Here is a 19,915-nt window from a genome sequence, read left to right on the forward strand (position 1 = left end):
CCAAATGCAGTTTGTTTGAGGCCTGAGGGATATCTGAAGGAATCAGTAGAAGGAGCCTCCTGTGATTATTTAACCTCTATGACCCAGGCCCACCATGAGGTAGTCATTGTAATAATAAGGATGGAAATCTAATTTCATTTGTATGTGGAGGCTGCTTAATCTACTTTCTGATTAATTTTTCTTTTTAATTTTGGCAGGTGTTTTCTGTTAACTCTCTGATAGGCTGAGGCTGGTTAGTAGAGAATGTAGAAGGGACATTTAAAAATTTTTTTTCTTCTTAAAAATTTTGGTAAAATACATGTAAAATTTATTATCTTGGCCATTTTAAGTGTAGCTCAGCGACATTAAGTGCATTCATATTGTTGTGCTACACCATCACCACCGTCCATCCACAGAACTTTTTTCATCTTGCAGAACTAAAACTGTACCCATTAAATGATAGTTTCCCATTACCTTCTCCCCTCTTGCCTATGGCAAACACCATTCTACTTTCGTCTTTATGAGATTACTCTAGGTAATTACTCATGTAACTGGAATCATACAGTATCTGTCCTCATTGTGACTGGCTTATTGAGTATAAAGTTTTTAGGGTTCATCCATATTGAAGCATATGTTGGAATGGTCTTTTTTTAAGGTTGAATAGTATTTAATCATGTAGCTATACCACATTTTGTTTATCTTTTCATCTGTCAGTGGACAGTTGGGTTGCTGCCACCTTTTGGCTATTATTGCAGAGAGTGCTGCTATGAAACATGGGTGTACAAATACCTCTTCTAAACCCTGTTTTCAATTCTTTTGTGGATATACCCAGAAGTGGAGTCACTGAATTATATGGTAAATTGTACACCAATTTTTACTATTTTGAAAAACTGCCATACTGTTTCCATAGCAGTTGTATCATTTTACCTTCCTACCAGTGGTGTACAAGGGTTCTGATTTCTCCACATTCTCACAGCCCTTTTATTTATTTATTTTTCAGAGTAGCCATCCTAATGGATAGGAGGTGGAAGAACATAATATTTCAACTTACTTTGTTATAAGAGCTCCTTTTTTGCCTCTTGGTCTAGGATGCCAGCTTTGTTTCTGCCTCAATTTTCAGTAATTTACTTGGCTTAAAAAGCAGCACAACTGCATCTCTTTTGTATTAAGCATTTGTGATTGTTTCTGAGTCATTTGCAACAGAATTAGGAATTAACTGAGGTAGTAGTGATGATAATAACAAAAGAAGTAGGAAACTTAAACCAATTCAAGTAATGTTGAATCGAGAATTAATGGATTATTGATAACTTCACATTTATGATGAATGGAAGTCCACAACCATCTTTATTTATTCACTGTTAATAATCACATACTAGATGATATAAAGTTAATGAGTTAGAATGGTTGAAATTAAATAAAAATGATGCAAAATGAAATTTCTTATAACTGAAAGTTCAGAGTTGAAGATAGTGCATTTATGTTTTATTTGAAACCAAGAAAATGCAAAAGGAAAGTTAATTTTTTGTAAGGACACCTGGTTAACACTGCATGAGAATTCATTTAGCTATATGTTTTGTATTTTACTAATTCCGTTGGTTGAAAGCCACATTGTTAAGTGAAAGAAGTCAGTTGCAAAAGAATCACATAATCACATTATCCATTCATATGAAATGTCTCAAACAGGAAAATCTGTAGAGACAGAAAGTAGATTAGTGGTTTGGCTTAGGGATTTGGAGATGAGGGGTTAAGAGAGTGATAACTAATGGATATGGCGTTCGTTTTTGAAGTGACGAAAATGTTCTAAAAGTGACTGTGGTGATGGTTACACATATCTGTGCATATTCCAAAAACATCAAATTACACACTTTACATGGGTGAATTCTTGGTATGTAAGTCATTATCTCGATAAAGCTGTTTTAAAAAAAATAAAGCTTTGAAACTAGATAGTGCCTTAAAGAACCAACTTTCAAATATCTACAGTATTTCCATTTGTCATCCATTCCCAACTCTTCAGGAAATATTTTGTTTTTTGTTTTTTCAAGTCACTTTAACTTTCTCATTCATCCCTGGCCTATAGGATAGTAGCAAAGATTTTTCTCTAATATTTGCTTCTGAAAAAACAGATACAGAATGCACAAGTGTTACTATAGTAATTATATCATGAAGGCAGATTTTCATACTTGACTGTTCACTCACTTTCTATTGAATCATAATTTTTTATACTTACCTCTCTGTAAATAAGGGACTAGAAGCCAGATTGTCTTGTATACGGTCTAGGAGATAAATCTTAGTCCTTTAGTCCCCAGATTATAGGGATCTATGACCAAAAAGACTACTACATGAGTAAATGTGAATGAATTCACTTTTTTACATGTCCATTGCCATGGCTATCATGGGGTTGTGGGAGAGGGTAGTTGCCTTGGTGCAGGGGCGGAAATATGGTAAATCTTTTTAAAGTGCTTTCAACTCATCTTTATTACAGCACTGAAGATGGTGTATAGTTAGGTAATTGCATGTCTGTTTTTGTGAGATTGTGAATTCCTTGAGGGCAGGGACCAAACTTGCCTTTTTTTCAGCTTTGTACCCTTGTATCTGTAGCCTAGTTTTTAGGAAGCACTCCATAAATATTCACAGATTGATGAGAGAAATTATGGGAACATAGAGACAAAGTGGGGATAGTAGAAAGTGAAATGCTAGGTACTAAGAAGATTACTTTGGAAATTCTATTTACTATTTGTAAGGATCACAGACCCCTCCAAAAGCTTAAATGTTTTACTTTGCCAAGTTGATGTCGAGTTACTATATTTCACTTTTTAATTGTGTATGAATGTGGGTTGTTTATTCAGTTTAACACTCTATTTTACTTAGTCATTTTGTTTTACTGACTGTAATATGCCAAAATGAAATAATGAAACTTCTCATTTTGACAGCTTGAAATAACTGTGAATGTACCAGATATAGGCATAGCTGTTGTTGAACATCCACTCTCAAACACAAATGTGACTACTCAGGAGATGAAACAAGAAGAAAATTTGAAGGCATTATCTGTTGTAAGCATCCATTGTAATATGTTTTGTTTTTAACTCTTTGTTTACTTTCAAAAGAATGGAGGTTTATTTTGAAAGCTTTAAGTTTACAAGCCATTCTTACTAATTTCTTTCATGTAGGGAGCTGTAAGTATGAATAGTAGAAACTGGTGAATAATCCATAGATTTTGTATTTCACTTGGAAAGCATTGATTTTTGTGTGTGTGCGCGTGAATAACTCTTAAGATCCTCAAAAACTTACGTTAAAGTTCTGTTGCATTAAATCTATATTAAATATAAATTACTTAAAATATATTTAGTTGCATTTTGTTTGGTACTTTTCCTTATTTGGTTAGTATTTCTCTTGTTTTTGGATAAGAAGTTTGGGAATTACACTGTTTCAACAACTTTATTTTTTTTTTAATTTTTTGTTTTTTTAAAACATTTTATTTATTTATTTGAGAGAGAACGAGGGAGGGAGGGAGAGCACAGAGGGAGAGGGGGACTCCCCGCTGAGCAGAGAGCCCAATGTGGGGCTTGATGCCAGGATTCTGGCATCATGACCTGAGTCGAAGGCAGATGCTTAACCGACTGAGCCACCCAGCTGCCCCTTTTAACAACTTTATTAAGATATAGCTCACACACCAAATAAGTTACCCACTGAAAATGTACAATTCATTGGTTTCTGGTATATTTATAGATACTGTGCAAACATTGTGACAGTCAATTTTAGAGCATTTTCATCACCTCTAAAAGAAACCTTATGTCCCAAAGCAGTTGCTCCCCATTTCATCTCAGCCCTCCCCATTTCGTCTCAGCCCTCCCCATTTCGTCTCAGCCTTCCCCAGGGTTAGGTAACCAGTAATCTACTTTTTGTCTCTATAGGTTTGTCTATTCTGGATGTTTCATATAAATTGACCCATACAATATGGTCTTTTTTTTTTTAAAGATTTTTATTTATTTATTTGACAGAGAGAGAGATAGTGAGAGCAGGAACACAAGCAGGGGGAGTGGGAGAGGGAGAAGCAGGCTTCCCGCCGAGCAGGGAGCCCGATGTGGGACTCGATCCCAGGACCCCGGGATCATGACCTGAGCCGAAGGCAGACGCTTAACGACTGAGCCACCCAGGCGCCCACAATATGGTCTTTTATGCCTGGCTTTTTTCACTTAGCATACTGTTTTCAAGGTTCATCCACATTCTAGCATGTATCAGTACTTCATTCTTTTTGTGTTCGCATAACACTCCATGTAGACAATACTGCGTTTTGTTTATCTGTTCATGTGTTCATGGACATTTAGGTTGTTTCCATCTTTTGGCTATTATAAATAACGCTGCTGTAAATATTTGTATACAAGTTTCTGTACTGACATTGGTTTTGTTTTTTTTTTTTTTTAAAGATTTTTGTTTATTTGATAGAGACACAGCAGGAGAGGGAACACAAGCAGGGGGAGTGGGAGAGGGAGAAGCAGGCTTCCCGCAGAGCAGGGAGCCCGATGTGGGGCTCGATCCCAGGACCTGGGATCATGACCTGAGCCGAAGGCAGATGCTTAATGACTGAGCCACCTAGGTGCCCCAAAATACAATTGATTTTTGTATATTGGTCTTGTGTACTGCAACTTTGCTGAACTCTTTAGTTCTTTTTTTTTTTTTATGAATTTAGCTTTTATTCAAAATTAAATAAGCACAAGTTTAAGAAACTTTTATAAAGTACTTACATAAAAGAAAGTTAATAGGGACAGTCACAAGTTTGCAACAAATAATTACAAAAGTATCTAGGGCAGCATGAATATAAACCATGTCACAGCATGGTGATCTAATTGTGATATGAATAAGGCATAACTAACATTTGCACCAAGACCAGAATTAAAAAATAAAACATACTTTATTTATTTATTTTTTTAAGATTTTATTTATTTATTTGAGAGAGAAAGAATGGGAGACAGAGAGCATGAGAGGGAGGAGGGTCAGAGGGAGAAGCAGACTCCTTGCTGAGCAGGGAGCTCGATGCGGGACTCGATCCTGGGACGCCAGGATCATGACCTGAGCTGAAGGCAGTCGCTTAACCAACTGAGCCACCCAGGCGCCCCTAAAACATACTTTAAAAGCTTAGTTCTACATTAAGCTTCTTCTCTTCCCCCAGATCCTTAATGGGTTTATACTCTGTAATTGTTTTAAACAAACACATCATGTCAAACTAAATTATATAGATGGGCAGTTAATGTGAAAAGCCTTCTAAAATGTACAAACTAACTGGTACTGAATTGTGAGCTCTTTAGTTCTAATAGTTTTTTGTTGTTTTTTTTTAGTGGATTCCTTAGGATTTTCTACATATAAGATCATGACGTGAATAGAGACAGTTTTACTTCTGCCTTTCTGTATTAGTTTCTCAGTGCTGCTGTAACAAAATTCCACAAACTAGGTGGCTCAAAATTACAGAAAGTTATTTTTTTTTTTATAGTTGTGGAGGCTAGAATTCCAAAATCAAGGTGCCACCTTCTGGAGGCTCTTAGGGAAAAACCATTCAGGCCTTTCTCCTACCTTCTGGCAGTTGTCAGCAGTCCTTGTTATTCCTTGGCTTGTGGCAGCACATTCCTAATTTTTGCCTCCATTGCCACATGGTGATCTCCCTGTATGTGTGTCTCGGTGACTTTTTTCTTTTTTTTTTTTTTTTTTTAAGATTTTATTTATTCATTTGACAGAGATAGATATAGCGGGAGAGGGAACAAAAGCAGGGGGACTGGGAGAGGGGGAAGCAGGCCTCCCGCAGAGTGAGGAGCCCGATGCGGGGCTCGATCCCAGGACCCTGGGATCATGACCTGAGCCGAAGGCAGACGCTTAATGACTGAGCCACCCAGGTGCCCCTGTGACTTTTTTCTTTTAAAGACACCTGTAATAGTGGATAGGGCCAACCCTAATCCAGTATGACCTTCTCTTAACTTTATTACATCTAAAAAGGCCCTATTTCCAAATAAGGTTACATTCATGGTACTGGGGTTAGGACTTCAACATATCTTTCTGGGTGACAGAATTCAGTTTACAACACTTTTCCTTTTTTTTTTTTTAAAGATTTTATTTATTTGACAGAGCACAAGCAGGGGGAGCAGCAGGCAGAGGGAGAGGGAGAAGCAGGTTCCCCGCTTAGCAAGGAACCTGATGCAGGGCTGGATCCCAGGACCCTGGGATCATGACCTGAGCCGAAGGCAGACGCTTAACTGACTGAGCCACCCAGGCTCAAGAGTGAGCATTTTTGTCTCATTACTCGTCTTAAAGGAAAGTATCCAGTCTTTCACCATTAAGTTTGATGTTAGCTGTGGACTTTTCATAGATGTTTTATTTTTACCAAATTGAAGAAGTTCTAGTCTTTTCCTAGTTTGCGTGACAGTATTATCATGAAAGGGTGTTGGAAGTTGTCATATGCTTTTTCTGCATCTATTGAGATGATGAGGTGATTTTACCTTTTTATTGTATTGATATGATGCATTACATTGAATTTTGATGTTAAAAAATTGCATCCCTGGGATAAATCCTAATTGGCTGTGGCCTGCAAGTTTTATATGTTGCTGGATTTGGTTTGCTGGTATTTTATTGAGTTTTTTTTGTGTGCAAGTTCATAATAATTCTATTTTCTATTACAAATCTGACACCAGATTCTTGTGGTGTCAGGAGCTGAAGTCCTGTTCTTCCTAGGAAGAAAGCCCTCCAGCTGGGGCCTGTAAGGAGAAAAGACCCTATTTTCTTGGTTGCAGGTTTTGAGGTGGGGTCTCTGCTTCACTGAGCTGAGAGGAAGGAGGGGGAGAGAGCAGTCTTAGTTCAAATACCACAGGCTCTCCGCTTTGTTACTCTGTTTTCATCAGTTTTCTCAAAAAGATGTTTCTTTCGCCCTAGGACCATTTCCAGAGGCTTTACATGTTTGTGTTTAATAGGGTCAGCAGAGCCCCTTATGATGTCATATTGGACATAAATCTTGTAACTTCTTCATTTGTTAAAGTTCATTTAAGTTTTAACCAACCTAATGTAAAAAATTGACAGTATTCTTCAGTCTTTGGTTTCCACTGGTTTAAACTGGCAGATATGACTGAAGTTGAAGGATTATGAAAGTGAAGAAGTAAAATAAGAACGGTAGGTGCACATGGTAAATGCTATATGATTAGAGTTAAAAATCTGCATGTCATACAAGGAAAAGGTAAAATAAGGAGCAAGAGACAAAATAACTTGGCTTTTAAATTATTTCTATATGAAATGTTAATGAATAATTGTATGGGAAAAAAACAGTTTCCACTCCTTTGTAATCAGAACATTGAGGAACTGTAAAACATCATGGTTTTTGAGACACAGAACATATATTTGGGAAAATACATAAGACATTGCTTATTTTTCCTCTTTTAGGAAATGAACACAGGTGAACATGCCCAAGATGAAACAGGTAACTGTTAATAAGGAAACTGCTAAAACTACTTAGTTAACACTAACAAAGTGATTCAGTATTGGTGTTAGTTAGCAAATGAGTAATTTCACTGGAGAGTTGAACAAAAGTTTTAACTGTTGAATGTGTTTCTCCAGGAGAAACTTGGATTCTTGGAATAATTACCTTATGAAGTGAGTTAAGAGTTAAATGTTTAATAAAGAAATATTACTTATTTCCTCTCCTCTGATCTGCACAGATATATTTTCTTTGAAGGTATTAAGTTATCTAATAGGAGGGAGGCATTTTCAATGAGTAAAAGCTAACAATTAATGATTTCTTTTTTTTGTAGTAACCAGACACTGCTCTAGTAAGGAATTAGTGGTATGCAGGACATTGAAACTTGTTCCAAAGGATAAATACTTGAGTTAAAAATGTTTCCTAAGTAAGCAAACTTCAATTTCCAGCTTCTTTTTCTGTTTTAATGTTGGTATATTTCCTCACAAGGTACCAATGATGGAAGCACTGAAGCTGCTATAACTTTACTTACAATGGGAGATCTAGTGTTGCAATCAGAGATCGGTACAGAACAGAGTGATGGTAAGAATGAAAGTTAAGTCCTACTGAAAAAAGCCTCTTAAAATAAAACTTTTAAGAAATTATACCCACAGTTGAGTAATAAGTCAGTACCTGCCTTTTACATTTGAAGTAGGCATTGCCAACTTTGTTTTTTTCCAGAAAAAGGTAACGTGTGCATTGATCCGTCTAACTTAGTCCCTTTAGATGTAGTGGCCACCATTTCAAAATAGTGCACTTGGTTTATTAAGAAAACTTTGTTTTCCTGGAATAATCTAGTGAATCCTCTACTTTTCTCATCATAAACATTGGTTAACTGAGCTCATTGGTCACTGATCACTTGACATATATTTCTTTAGCAAAGGAGCTTCTGCTTTGGATTATCTTCGTAGTTAACCTGATAATCGCATATAGTATGAAGGGACAATAGCAGTCATTGAAATAATTTAATTGCGACTATTCTGTTAGTTTGGACTGAGCCAAAAGATAGGTCAACCTAGATTTTCACAGTATTTTAGGCTGACCTTATGGAATACCTTCTATTTTAAGTCTACTAAATGGATAATTAATTATATTCCTCTTAATTATTTTGTCTGGAGATGAGTGGCCTGCCATTTATTTTAGGTGTTAGACTTCTAGGCCCATAACTATATATTTATCAGGAATTTTTTTTTTATTATGTTATATTAGTCACCATACAGTAAATTTTCTGGTCTGTGTTCCTTACACAGTCTCATTTCTCTCTCTCTCTCGCTCTCTTTTTTTTTTTTGAGTAAAATATATACCCAATGGGGGGCTTGAACTCATGACCCCAAGATCAAGAGTCATGTTCTACTGACTGAGCCAGGCAGGTGCCTATATACGGCTCCTTTGTCAACGGCAGAGGATTGCTTTGGAGCCTGTAATAAATCTCTAGTACATAAAAATGGGTTTTAAAAATTTGTAAATGAAGGTGATCCTATCTTGAAACTGATTTGAGGCTATGTAGTTAGTCAAGGTAACAGATTCATTTTTACTTTTTTTTTTTTTTTAAGATTTTATTTATGTATTTGTCAGAGAGAGCACAAGCAGGGAGAGCACAGGCAGAGGGAGAGGCAGGCTCCCCGCTGAGCAGGGAGCCCGAAGCGGGACATGATCCTAGGACTCTGGGATCATGACTTGGGCCAAAGGCAGACGCCCAGCTGACTGAGCCACCCAGGCATCCCTCATTTTTATTTCTAATAGCAGAAAAATTCTAGTCTGTAAGAATTATTAGGCTTAGAACAAGTCAAATCTCTGGCATAAACTATATGATTATATATATATATATTTTTTAAGATTTTTGAGAGAGAGAGAGCGTACACATGAGTGGGGGGGAGGGGCAGAGGGAGAAGCAGACTCCCTGCTGGGCAGGGAGCCCACTGTGGGGCTCGGTACCAGGGCCCTGAGATCATGACCTTTAACCGACTGAGCCATCCAGGCACCCTGATCATATATTGAAATTCAGAACCAAAAAGAGTAAACTTTAAAAATAATATAGAATTTTACAGTTGCTTAATGTTGAGGGATTTATTTTCTTTGGACATCTACTTGTATTGGGTCAATTTTAATTTTCTGTTCTTTTCTGTAATAGGAGTATGTGTACTTCTTGATGTTCATTCAAAGGATAAAAGCTGTGTTCCTTTTAGCCCAGATAATGTAAATCACAAAATTGTTCGTGAATGTCAGGAACTTTCTTCACCTGTCAATAGTACATCTCCTTCTTCATTAGAAGAAAACAAGATTGTATTGGAAGAGCAAAGTACTAAAGAAGAAATTGGTTTAGTGGAGAAAGTAAAGGAAAACGCTGTATCAACCAGGTTTATTTTGCTTTATTAAACTCTTGAGTTTTATAGTATTCAATTAATAAATACATTTAAACCAACTATCAATTTAGTTGATAGCTTTTGAGTAATACTTGTGTAAGTGTAAATTAGGCACTGCTAATTTCTCAGCCTTTATTAAAGATTTTATTTATTTATTTGAGAGAGAGTGTGTGAGCAAGAGAGAGAGAGAAGGAGCAGGGGGAGGGCAGAGGGAGAGGGAGAAGCAGATTCCCTGCTGAGCAGGGAGCCTGACATGGGGCTCAATCCTGGGACTCCGGGATCATGATCTCAGCAGAAGGCTGACACTTAACTGACTGAGCCACCCAGGTGTTCCAGTTTCTCAGCCTTCAAAGTGAGGATAGGCTGGTTTGATTTTAGTTTAATGGTTTGCTTTTTTTTTTTTAAGATTTTATTTATTTTTTTGAGATAGAGAGTGAGCATGAGCGGGGGGGGAGGGGCAGAGGAAGAGGGATAAGCAGACTCCCCACTGAGCAGAGAGCCTGACATGAGGCTCGATCCTAGGACCCTGGGATCATGACCTGAGCTAAAGGCAGATGCTTAACTGACTGAGCCACCAAGTTGCCTGTGGTTTGCATTTTTTTTTAATTTATTTTTTTAATGTACACTCAACATCCAGCATGGGGCTTGATCTCAGGACTCTGAGATCAAGAGCCACATCCTATAATCACTGAGCCAGCCAGATGCCCTAATGGTTTGCATATTAAAGTAAATGTAATATGTGCATCTTTGAAGCTTTAATGAAATAGTTTTTTATGTAAATATGGTCTCTATTTTACAAACTTGGCCCAAATTCTCTTCCCTTCTCTAGACTGTCAGTAAAATTTACCACTCTGTGTTTTCAGCATTAAAAAATGAACACTTACAGATATTGTGGCACCTGAGAAGGTGGCACGTAACTGTATCAGAATGTATGAAGGTGAGAGAGTGATTACATGGTTGATGAATTTCTTTCTTCCCATCTTTTTCTAGGAATACAACTTTTGAAGTGACCGGTAATTTGAGAATGAGAAGTAGATTTGCTAAGCCTAAACCAAATCTTAAGACTTTTGGGACCAGCAGGTTTGGTGTTCATCAGGAAGTTCCCAATTTGTTTGTAAACAAAGAAGTAGTAGTAGAAAGTCAAAGAGGTAAATTATGTTCTCTTAAACAGCTACAAAATTACTTTTACAGGAGAAGTTGCATTAGCATTTCAAATGGAATATTCAGTTAAAATTGTTTTAATTTAGTATTAAAGAGTTTCAAAAAGTAGAATGAGCTATAAAAGAAATACTAATAAATCCATCAACTAGCTTCAGTCATCATTATTATTTTCTGTTTAGTTGACCCAAAATAACATGGGTTTGAACTGCATGGGTCCACTATACATGGATTTTTAAAAAAGAATTAATTAAGAGGCGGGGGGTGGTGGCGAGTGGGGAGGGAGAGCGAGAATTCCAAGCTGACTCTGTGCTGAGCGTGGAGCTTGATGTGGGGCTTGATATTCACCCTGAGATCATGACCCAAGCTGTAATCAAGGGTTGGATGCTTCACCGACTGAGCCACCCAGGTGCCCCTATACAATGGATTTTTTTCTTTTTAACTTTTAAAATATGTTTTATTTGGAAATAATTTCAAAGTTACAGAAGACTTACAAGAATAAGAAATAGTACAAAGAACATCCAGATACCACTTGTATATAAGCTTACACTTAATTATACATGGAATTTTTTTTATAAACATAGTACAGTCCTATAGATGTATTTTCTCTTCCTTATGATTTTCTTTTCTTTTTTAAAAATATTTATTTGAGACAGAGGGAGAGTGAGAGGGAGAAGCAGACTCCCCACTGAGCAGGTAGCCCCATGCAGGGCTCTATTCCAGGACGCTGAGATCATGACCTGAGCCAAAGGCAGACGCTTAACCGACTGAGCCACTCAGCCGTCTCTTACGATTTTCTTAATAACATTTTATTTGTTCTAGCTTACTTTATTGTAAGAATACAGTATCTAATACATAGAACTTACAAAATACATGTTAATCTGTTTATGTCACCAGTAGGGCATCTGGTCAACAGTAGACTAGTAGTAGTTAGGTTTTTTTGGGAATCAGATATGCAGAATTTCTACTGCATGGGAGGTTTGCCCTTAACCCCCATGTTGTTCAAGGGTTAACTGTATTTACTTAATCAGTGTTTTCTTCATAGGTATTTTTTATGTGTGTCTGTGTACATGAATATTCAAGCAAACATTTTTTAGAAAGCTATACATGCATGTGGCAAAAAATAAGACATTGCCCATAAGGTATAAAATTTAATAAACTTCTTTGGTTCCCAGTCCCCTAATCTCATGTCTAGTGGTAAACTGCCATTAAGTTTTTATTGTGGACTTCCAGAAGTGTTTTATACACGTAAGCATCTAAATGTGGGGCTGTGTGTGCACATAGATATATCAGTACACACACACACACGTATATAAATACATGTTATTCCTTTCAGAAAGAACAAAATTATAAGCAAACTATATCATATATACTGTTTAGCACATTTATTTATTTGTTTATTTACTTATTTTTTAAAATTATTTGTTAGAGAGAGAGAGAGTGCCTGGTGGAGAGGGAGAGGAAGAGAGAGTTGCAAGCAAACTCTGGGCTGAGCCTGGAGCCCCACGCAGGGCACGATTCCATGACCCTGAGATCATGACCTGGGCTGAAACCAGGAGTCGGATGCTTAACCTACTGCGTTAAATAGGCGCCCCTTGTTCAGTACTTTTAAAAATTACAGTTTTACTGAAATAATTCTATACCATACAGTTAACCCATTTGAAGTGTATACTTGAGTGGCATTTAGTATATTCCTCAAGTTGTGTAACCTTCACCATGAGTAGCCACTCCCCACATCCTTCAACCCTTCCCAGCCCTAGGCAACCACTAATCTACTTTCATCTCTGTAGCTTTGCCTATTTTGGACGTTTCATATAGATGGAATCATATAATATGTGGCCTTTTGTGTCTGGTTTCTTTTAGCATGTTTTCAGGGCTCATCTATGTTGTAGCATGTGTCAAATATTTCTTTTTCTTGCCAAATATTCCATCATACTACATTTTGTTTATCCATTCAGGGCATTTAGGTTGTTTTCTGTTTTTTGGCTGTTTTAAGTAATGGTGCTAAGAACATTCGTATGTAAGATTTTGTGTGGATGTAAGTTTTCATTTGTCTTGGATTTACATTTACAAGTGGAATTGCTGGAATATATGGTAATTCTGTGTTTAACTTTTTGAGGAACTACTAAACTGTTTCAAAAGTGGTAGCAACATTTTGTATTTTCTTTTTTTTTCTTTCTTTCTTTTTTTTTTTTTTAAGATTTTTTGTTTTACTTTTAAGTAATCTCTGTACCCAATGTGGGGCTTGAATTTACAACCCTGAGATTAAGAGTCACATGCTCTACCAACTGAGCCATCCAGGCGGTCCAGCGTTGTGTCTTTTCACCAACATTCTGTGAGGGTTTTAGTTTCTCTCTATCCTCTCTGACACCTGTTATTAGATAGTCTAGTTAGCTTGAAGTGGTATCTCCTGATTTGGATTTGGATTTCTTTCATGACCAATGATAGAGTATCTTTTCATGTGCTTATTTATATATTTTCTTTAGAGACATGTGTTCACATCTGTGCTCATTTTTTTTAATTTTGTTTTTTTTTTTCTAAGTAGGCTCCACGCCCAGCGTGGAGCCCAACGCGGGGCTTGAACTCACGACCCTGAGATCAAGACCTGAGCTGAGATCAAGAGTCGGATGCTTAACCGACTGAGCCACCCAGGTGCTCCAATCTGTGCTCATTTTTAAATTGGGATACTTGTTTTTTTATTATTGAGTTCTTTATATAGTAGCACTTGGTTTTTAAAGATTTCATTTATTTATTTGAGAGAGAGTGAGGGAGGGAGAGAGAGCACAGAGGGAGAAGCAGACTCCCTGCTGAGCAGAGAGCCTGACATGGGACTCAATCCCAGGACCCAGAGATTATGACCTGAGCCGAAGACAGACACTTAACGGACTGAGCCATCTAGGTGCCCCAGTAGTACTCTGTTTTTAAAGATTAGTATATTGAAAAAAATCTTTCTATATGATTACATAGTGTTCTCTTTCATTTTCTTAATGGTGGCCTCACTAGATTGTGCTGTACATGTTGAATCCTACTCCTACTTCCTTTTCCACCTCCCCTCCCTGTCAAGGGCCCAGCCCCTTCACATGCTAGTAAGAGCAGGAAAAACTGTATGTAGTAGGCTATCTGATTGTCTTAAGCCCTATAGGTAGATGATCTGGATAGTTAGCATCATCTTTGCCGTGTTTTGGGGTTCCTGATTTCTGGGATTTCCTTTCAACCAGCAATGCTTATGATTCAGTTAGTTAATTTACTCTGAGTTCAGAAATACCCTGAAGCTATTTCAGTGTGCAGGCTGAAGTTACCTCTTTTATTTTTATTAAAAATTTGTTTTTATTAGAGTGTGGTTGACCCACAATGTTACATTAGTTTCAGGTATACAACAGTGATTCAACAAGTTTGTACATTGTGCTATGCTCACCACAAGTAGAGCTGCCATTTGTCACTATATAATGCTATTACAGTACCGTTGACTATTCCTTATGCTGTGCCTTTTATTCCCATGACTTATTCATTCCATAACTGGAAGCGTGTATCTCCCACTCTCCTCCCACTTTGTCTGTCCTCCTACTCCCCTCTGGAAGCCATCAGTTCTTTGTATTTATAGGTCTGATTATGCTCTTCGTTTGTTTATTCATTTGCTTTCTTAAGATTCCATATATGAGTGAAATCATATGGTATTTGTCTCTCTCAGTTTGACTTACTTCACTTAACATAATACCTTCTAGGTCCATCCGTGTTGTCAAAAACAGCCCAATCTCAACCTTTTAATGGCTTTGTCATATTCTATTGTGTGTATCACATCTTCCTTATCCATTCATGTACTGATGGACACTTAGGTTGCTTCCATATCTTGGCTATTGTAGATAATGCTGCAGTAAATATCGGGGTGGTACATATATCTTTTGAATTAGTGTTTTCATTTTTTTTGTGTAAATACCTAGTACTGGAATTTATTCAACCATATGGTATTTTTATTTTTAATTTTTGGAAAAACATCCCTACTATTTTCCACAGTGGCGGCACTAATTTACATTCCTACCATTAGTGCACAAGGGTTCCTTTTTCTCTATATCCTTATTAACACTTGTTATTTCTTTTTCTTTTGTTTTGTATTTAGCCATTTTGGTTGTGATATCTTGTGGTTTTGATTTGCATTTCTCTGATGATTAGTTATGTTGAGCATCTTTTCATATGTCTGTTTTTCATCTGTATATCTTCTTTTGAAGAATGTCTATGCAGGTCCTGTGCCCCTTTTTTTGTTTTTGTTTTTTTTAAATAGGCTCCGGGCCCAGCATGGAGCCCAGTGCAGGGCTTGAATTCGTGACCCTGAGATCAAGACCTGAACTGAGATCAGCAGTCAGACATTTAACTAACTGAGCCACCCAGGCACCCCATCTGTGCCCATTTTTTAATAGGATTGTTTTATTTTTTGGTGTTGAGTTACATAAGTTCTTTACGTATTTTGGGTACAAACTCCTTATCAGATGTATCATTTGCAAATATTTTCTCCTAATCAGTAGGTTGCCTTTTCATTTTGTGGATGGTTTCCTTTGCTGTGTAAAGCTTTTTATTTTGATGTAGTCCCAATAGTTTATTTTTACTTTTGTTTCCCTTGCCTCTGGAGACATATCTAGAAAAATGTTGCTACAGCTGATGTCAGAGAAATTATTGCCTGTGTTTTTTTCTAGGATTTTTATGGTTTGGTCTCACATTAAGATCTCTAATCCATATTGAGTTTATTTTTTGTATATGGAGTTAGAAAGTGGTCCAGTTTCATTCTTTGGCATGTAGCTGTCCAGTTTTCCCAGCACCATTTAATGAAGAGAATGTCTTTTACCCATTGTTTATTCTTGCCTTCTTTGTCCTAGATTAGTTGACCATATAAGTGTGGATTTATTTCTGGACTCTATTTTCTTCCACTGATCTATTTTTGTGCCAGTACAGTATTGTTTTGATTACTGTAGCTTTGTAGTAGATCTTGAAATCTGGAATTGTGATACCTCTTACCTTTGTTTTTCTTTCTCAAGATTACTTTGACTCTTCAGAGTCTTTTGGTGGCTCCATACAAATTTTAGTATTACTTGGTCTAGTTTTGTGATAAATGCTGTTGGTATTTTGATAGCGATTTGAAGGTAACTCTTTTATGTAGAAGTCATTTTTTACTTCTTTGTGATATTCTTTTTTTTTTTTTAAACTTTTTATTTTTTTTTTAAAGATTTTATTTATTTGACAGAGAGAGACATAGTGAGAGCAGGAACAAGCAGAGGGAGTGGGAGAGGGAGAAGCAGGCTTCCCGCGGAGCAGGGAGCCCGATGTGGGACTCGATCCCAGGACCCTGGGATCGTGACCTGAGCCGAAGGCAGACGCTTAACGACTGAGCCACCCAGGCGCCCTCTTTGTGATATTCTTTTTAGAATAACTCCCTCCCCAACTTTGCCCAAGGTGGAACTAGCCAGACCTCATGTGTACCCACTTCTAAACTTGATTTGTATATGGGTTTGTAATTACACTGCTGTCACCATAGAGTGGACATAAAACTGTGGCAGCCACGAGCGAAATATGTGCAGTGTAGGATTTGTTAATCATTTGTATCAAAAATCTCATTGGCCAGGACCACTCTTCTGCCATATGAATAAGCTTGATTTTTGGAGTAAGAGAAATTTGGAAGAGCCACTATATAGTGATCTGTCGTTGAAGAGAGAACATATTTCTAATATAGCAGTTTTAGCTGTACTGTTTTGGACTATATCTTAAGTGTGTTCTTTGTTTAAGAAACTGAGGAAGATGCTTCTGAAGCAACGGAATTACGAGATGAAAACCTTGGATCACTTACAACAGCAGAGAATAAGGAGCAGAGCAAATTGGCTTGTGAACATGGTATTGAAGAGACTATTTTTCAAGAAGCAAATCTAACTGAAAGGTAAAAGAGAGATTCTGGGATTTGGATTATATTCTGTTTCAACTATAGTCATTAGCTACAACTGTAAGAATTTGATTGGAAAAAGGGGGTTCTGTTGCATTAAATATATTTTAGAAATTTGAACACCATTAAGTCTTTGACTCACTTAGCTCTAAACATTACTCTGTAGTTGTCCACTTGGTTTCAGTACAGAATTTTAATACATACTCTGAAACTTGAATATATACTAATTTCTTTTTCAGAAATGATGATCAAGAAGAAGAATCTCAAAAGGTCCAGATACCGTCAGTTGCTCCAGTTGTTTCCTTTGAGACAAGGCCCCATACACTTGGTTCAGATATGGTTCTCAGTGAGAGTTCCATCAAAGAGCCCCAGAGAAAGGACTCTAATGGAGACAGTGTGCTTGCACTTCATGTGTCAGAGGTAAAAGAATATAAATATACCATGGGGTGGCTGGGTGTTTATTACCCATTTAAAAAAAATTAAGGTAGAATTTACATACAATAAACTTCACCTTTTTCAGTGTGTACTTCTACAAGTTGTGACAAACATATATAGTTATGTAAGCAACACATAAACAGTTCCATCATCCCCCAGATTCCCCAGGGCCCTTTTTTAGTCACCCCCCCCACCCTTACCACCCCGACTGCTTGGCAATCCCTGATCTGTTTTCTTTTCCTATAGTTTTGACTTTGCAATAATGTATTATGATAGAATTTTTTATTGAGTGTGTTTTTAGTCTTTGGAGCATAGATAAAACAGCCAATACGTAGCTTTGCTGTGAAAGTTTTGAAAATGGAAGTGTTTTGTACAGAGTAATTACCTCTTGCTTGCTGGCCACTGAATCTGAGAAATACTTTCACACTGCAGGTATTTTTCTTACTACATGTTCAATACCGTGTAAGGTACTGGGGGGACAAAGTTGTGGGAAACAATTGAGGATATGAATGGTTACATTTTGATAGGTGCTATGAAGGCAAGTTGCACAAGACTCTCAATAAGGAGTGGTCCTCAACCCAATCCAGTAAAATCAGTCTCTGGAAATAGGGTGTAGACATTTACTTTCTGTTGTTGTTGTTAAAATTCCTCAGGTTGGGGTGCCTGGGTGGCTCAGTCATTAAGCGTCTGCCTTCAGCTCAGGTCATGATCCCAGGGTCCTGGGATCGAGCCCCGCATCGGGCTCCCTGCTCAGCCTCCCACTCCCCCTGCTTGTGTTCCCTCTCTCGCTGTGTCTCTTTCTGTCAAATAAATAAATAAAAAATAAAATCTTTGAAATAAATAAATAAATTCCTCAGGTTATTCTAATGTGTAGCCAGGACTGAAAAAGTCCTCAATCTAGAAGAACAGGTAAATTAACCAGTTAAAGGGAGAGGAACATGTGTAAAGAATAAGTGTGAAACAGCATTTCATATTCAGGGACTAAGTAGTTATGAGTAGGATATAAATGAAGAAGTAGTTAAAGATGAGTGAGCTAGGTATCCCGGGAGCAGATCATAAAAGGGGTTTTTATGATTTGCTAGAGTTTGGGCTATATCAAAATTTATGGGATTTTCCCTAACCTCCAGCTTGTTTATTTTTACTTTTTATTTTGAAAAAATTTCAAACTCATTGAAGAGTTGCAAAGATTTTTTTTTTTTTAGGATTTTATTTATTTATTTGACAGAGAGGCACAGCGAGAGAGGGAACACAAGCAGGGGGAGGGGGAGGCTGAGAAGCAGGCTTCCTGCTGAGCAAGGAGCCCAATGTGGGACTCGATCCCAGAACCCTGGGACCATGACTTGAGCCAAAGGCAGACGCTTAGTAACTGAGCCATCCAGGCGCCCCTGCAAAAATCTTCAATAGAATTCTCATAGATCCTTTACATAGATTCATTAATTATTAACATTTCCTTCATTTGCTTATTTTGTCATGCTCTCCATCTCTGTAGATAGATACTTTTTAAGAAACTGAACCATTTGAAAGTTGCAGACATGAGCCTTCACCCATACATACTCCAGCTTGAATTTGATACTAAGGATGTTTCTAATACAGAAATGATGATACTGTTATCACAGTCAGTATTACCATACTATCTAATATTGATTTTAAAATAATATGTAATACACAGTTTCAGTCAGGGCTCTCATACTGCATTTAGTTGTCATTCTCCATATTCTCTTTTCATCTAGAGTACTTCTCCTTTTCCCTCTTCTGTGAACTTGACATTGCAGGCTAATTCACAATCTGGATTTTTGTTCTTCTTCCCCATTATTAGATTCAGATTGAACAGTGTTTGGCACAATTACTACCTAGGTGTTGTTGTGTTCTTCTTTTATAACCTCAGTAGGCATGTAATGTCAGTTTGTCTCATTATTGGTGATGTTCACTAATTACTTGGCAAGCATGGTGCCTGCCAGATTTCTCCATTTAACAGAATCTTTTTTTTTTTTTTTAAGATTTTATTTATTTATTTGACAGAGAGAAACAGTGAGAGAGGGAACACAAGCAGGGGGAGTGGGAGAGGGAGAAGCAGGCTTCTCGCTGAGCAGGAAGCCCAATGTGGGGCTCTATCCCAGGACCCTGGGACCATGACTTGAGCTGAAGGCAGACGCTTAACAACTGAGCCACCCAGGTGCCCCATACCCAGTAGTTTTAGTATCCATTGGTGATACTTGCCTGAATCAATTACTGGCATTGTTGGTTACAAAATTAAAGTTTGAAGGGTTTTCTTTTTTTTTTAAAGATTTTATTTATTTGACACACAGAGAGACAGCTAGGGAGGGAACACAAGCAGGGGGAGTGGGAGAGGGAGAAACAGGCTCCCTGCTGAGCAACGACCCCAATGCAGGGCTCAATCCCAGGACCCTGGGATCATGATCTGAGCCGAAGGCAGACGCTTAACGATTGAGCCACCCAGGCGCCCCTGAAAGTTTGAAGATTTTAAGCAGTAGAGAATTACAATAAGAATTGCATTTTAGAGAATACAGTGTTGGCAATTTTGTGGAAAACAGATTGGAAGGAGCCATGCTGGAG

At 37.5% G+C, this 19,915-nt stretch overlaps 1 protein-coding gene across 2 annotated transcripts in view; it reads left to right on the plus strand.

Annotated features, from left to right (window-relative positions):
- Window positions 1-19,915, plus strand: part of BDP1 (B double prime 1, subunit of RNA polymerase III transcription initiation factor IIIB) — an 86,785-nt gene that overhangs the window by 53,240 nt on the left and 13,630 nt on the right. The window contains exons 26-32 of one of the 2 annotated variants that reach the window (XM_045896229.3): window positions 2,910-3,029; window positions 7,393-7,429; window positions 7,916-8,008; window positions 9,597-9,822; window positions 10,819-10,976; window positions 16,756-16,903; window positions 17,146-17,326. In XM_045896229.3, coding sequence (XP_045752185.1) covers window positions 2,910-3,029; window positions 7,393-7,429; window positions 7,916-8,008; window positions 9,597-9,822; window positions 10,819-10,976; window positions 16,756-16,903; window positions 17,146-17,326 — 963 coding nt within the window. Of the gene's footprint in view, window positions 1-2,909; window positions 3,030-7,392; window positions 7,430-7,915; window positions 8,009-9,596; window positions 9,823-10,818; window positions 10,977-13,531; window positions 16,712-16,755; window positions 16,904-17,145; window positions 17,327-19,915 lie in introns of those variants that run through there. The other variant, XM_064596216.1, reaches the window with a different exon arrangement.

The sequence above is a fragment of the Mirounga angustirostris genome, unplaced genomic scaffold (genome assembly GCF_029215605.1).
Source record: "Mirounga angustirostris isolate CCGP_5_RB_7025 unplaced genomic scaffold, mMirAng1.0.hap1 SCAF_7, whole genome shotgun sequence".
NCBI lineage: Eukaryota > Metazoa > Chordata > Mammalia > Carnivora > Phocidae > Mirounga > Mirounga angustirostris.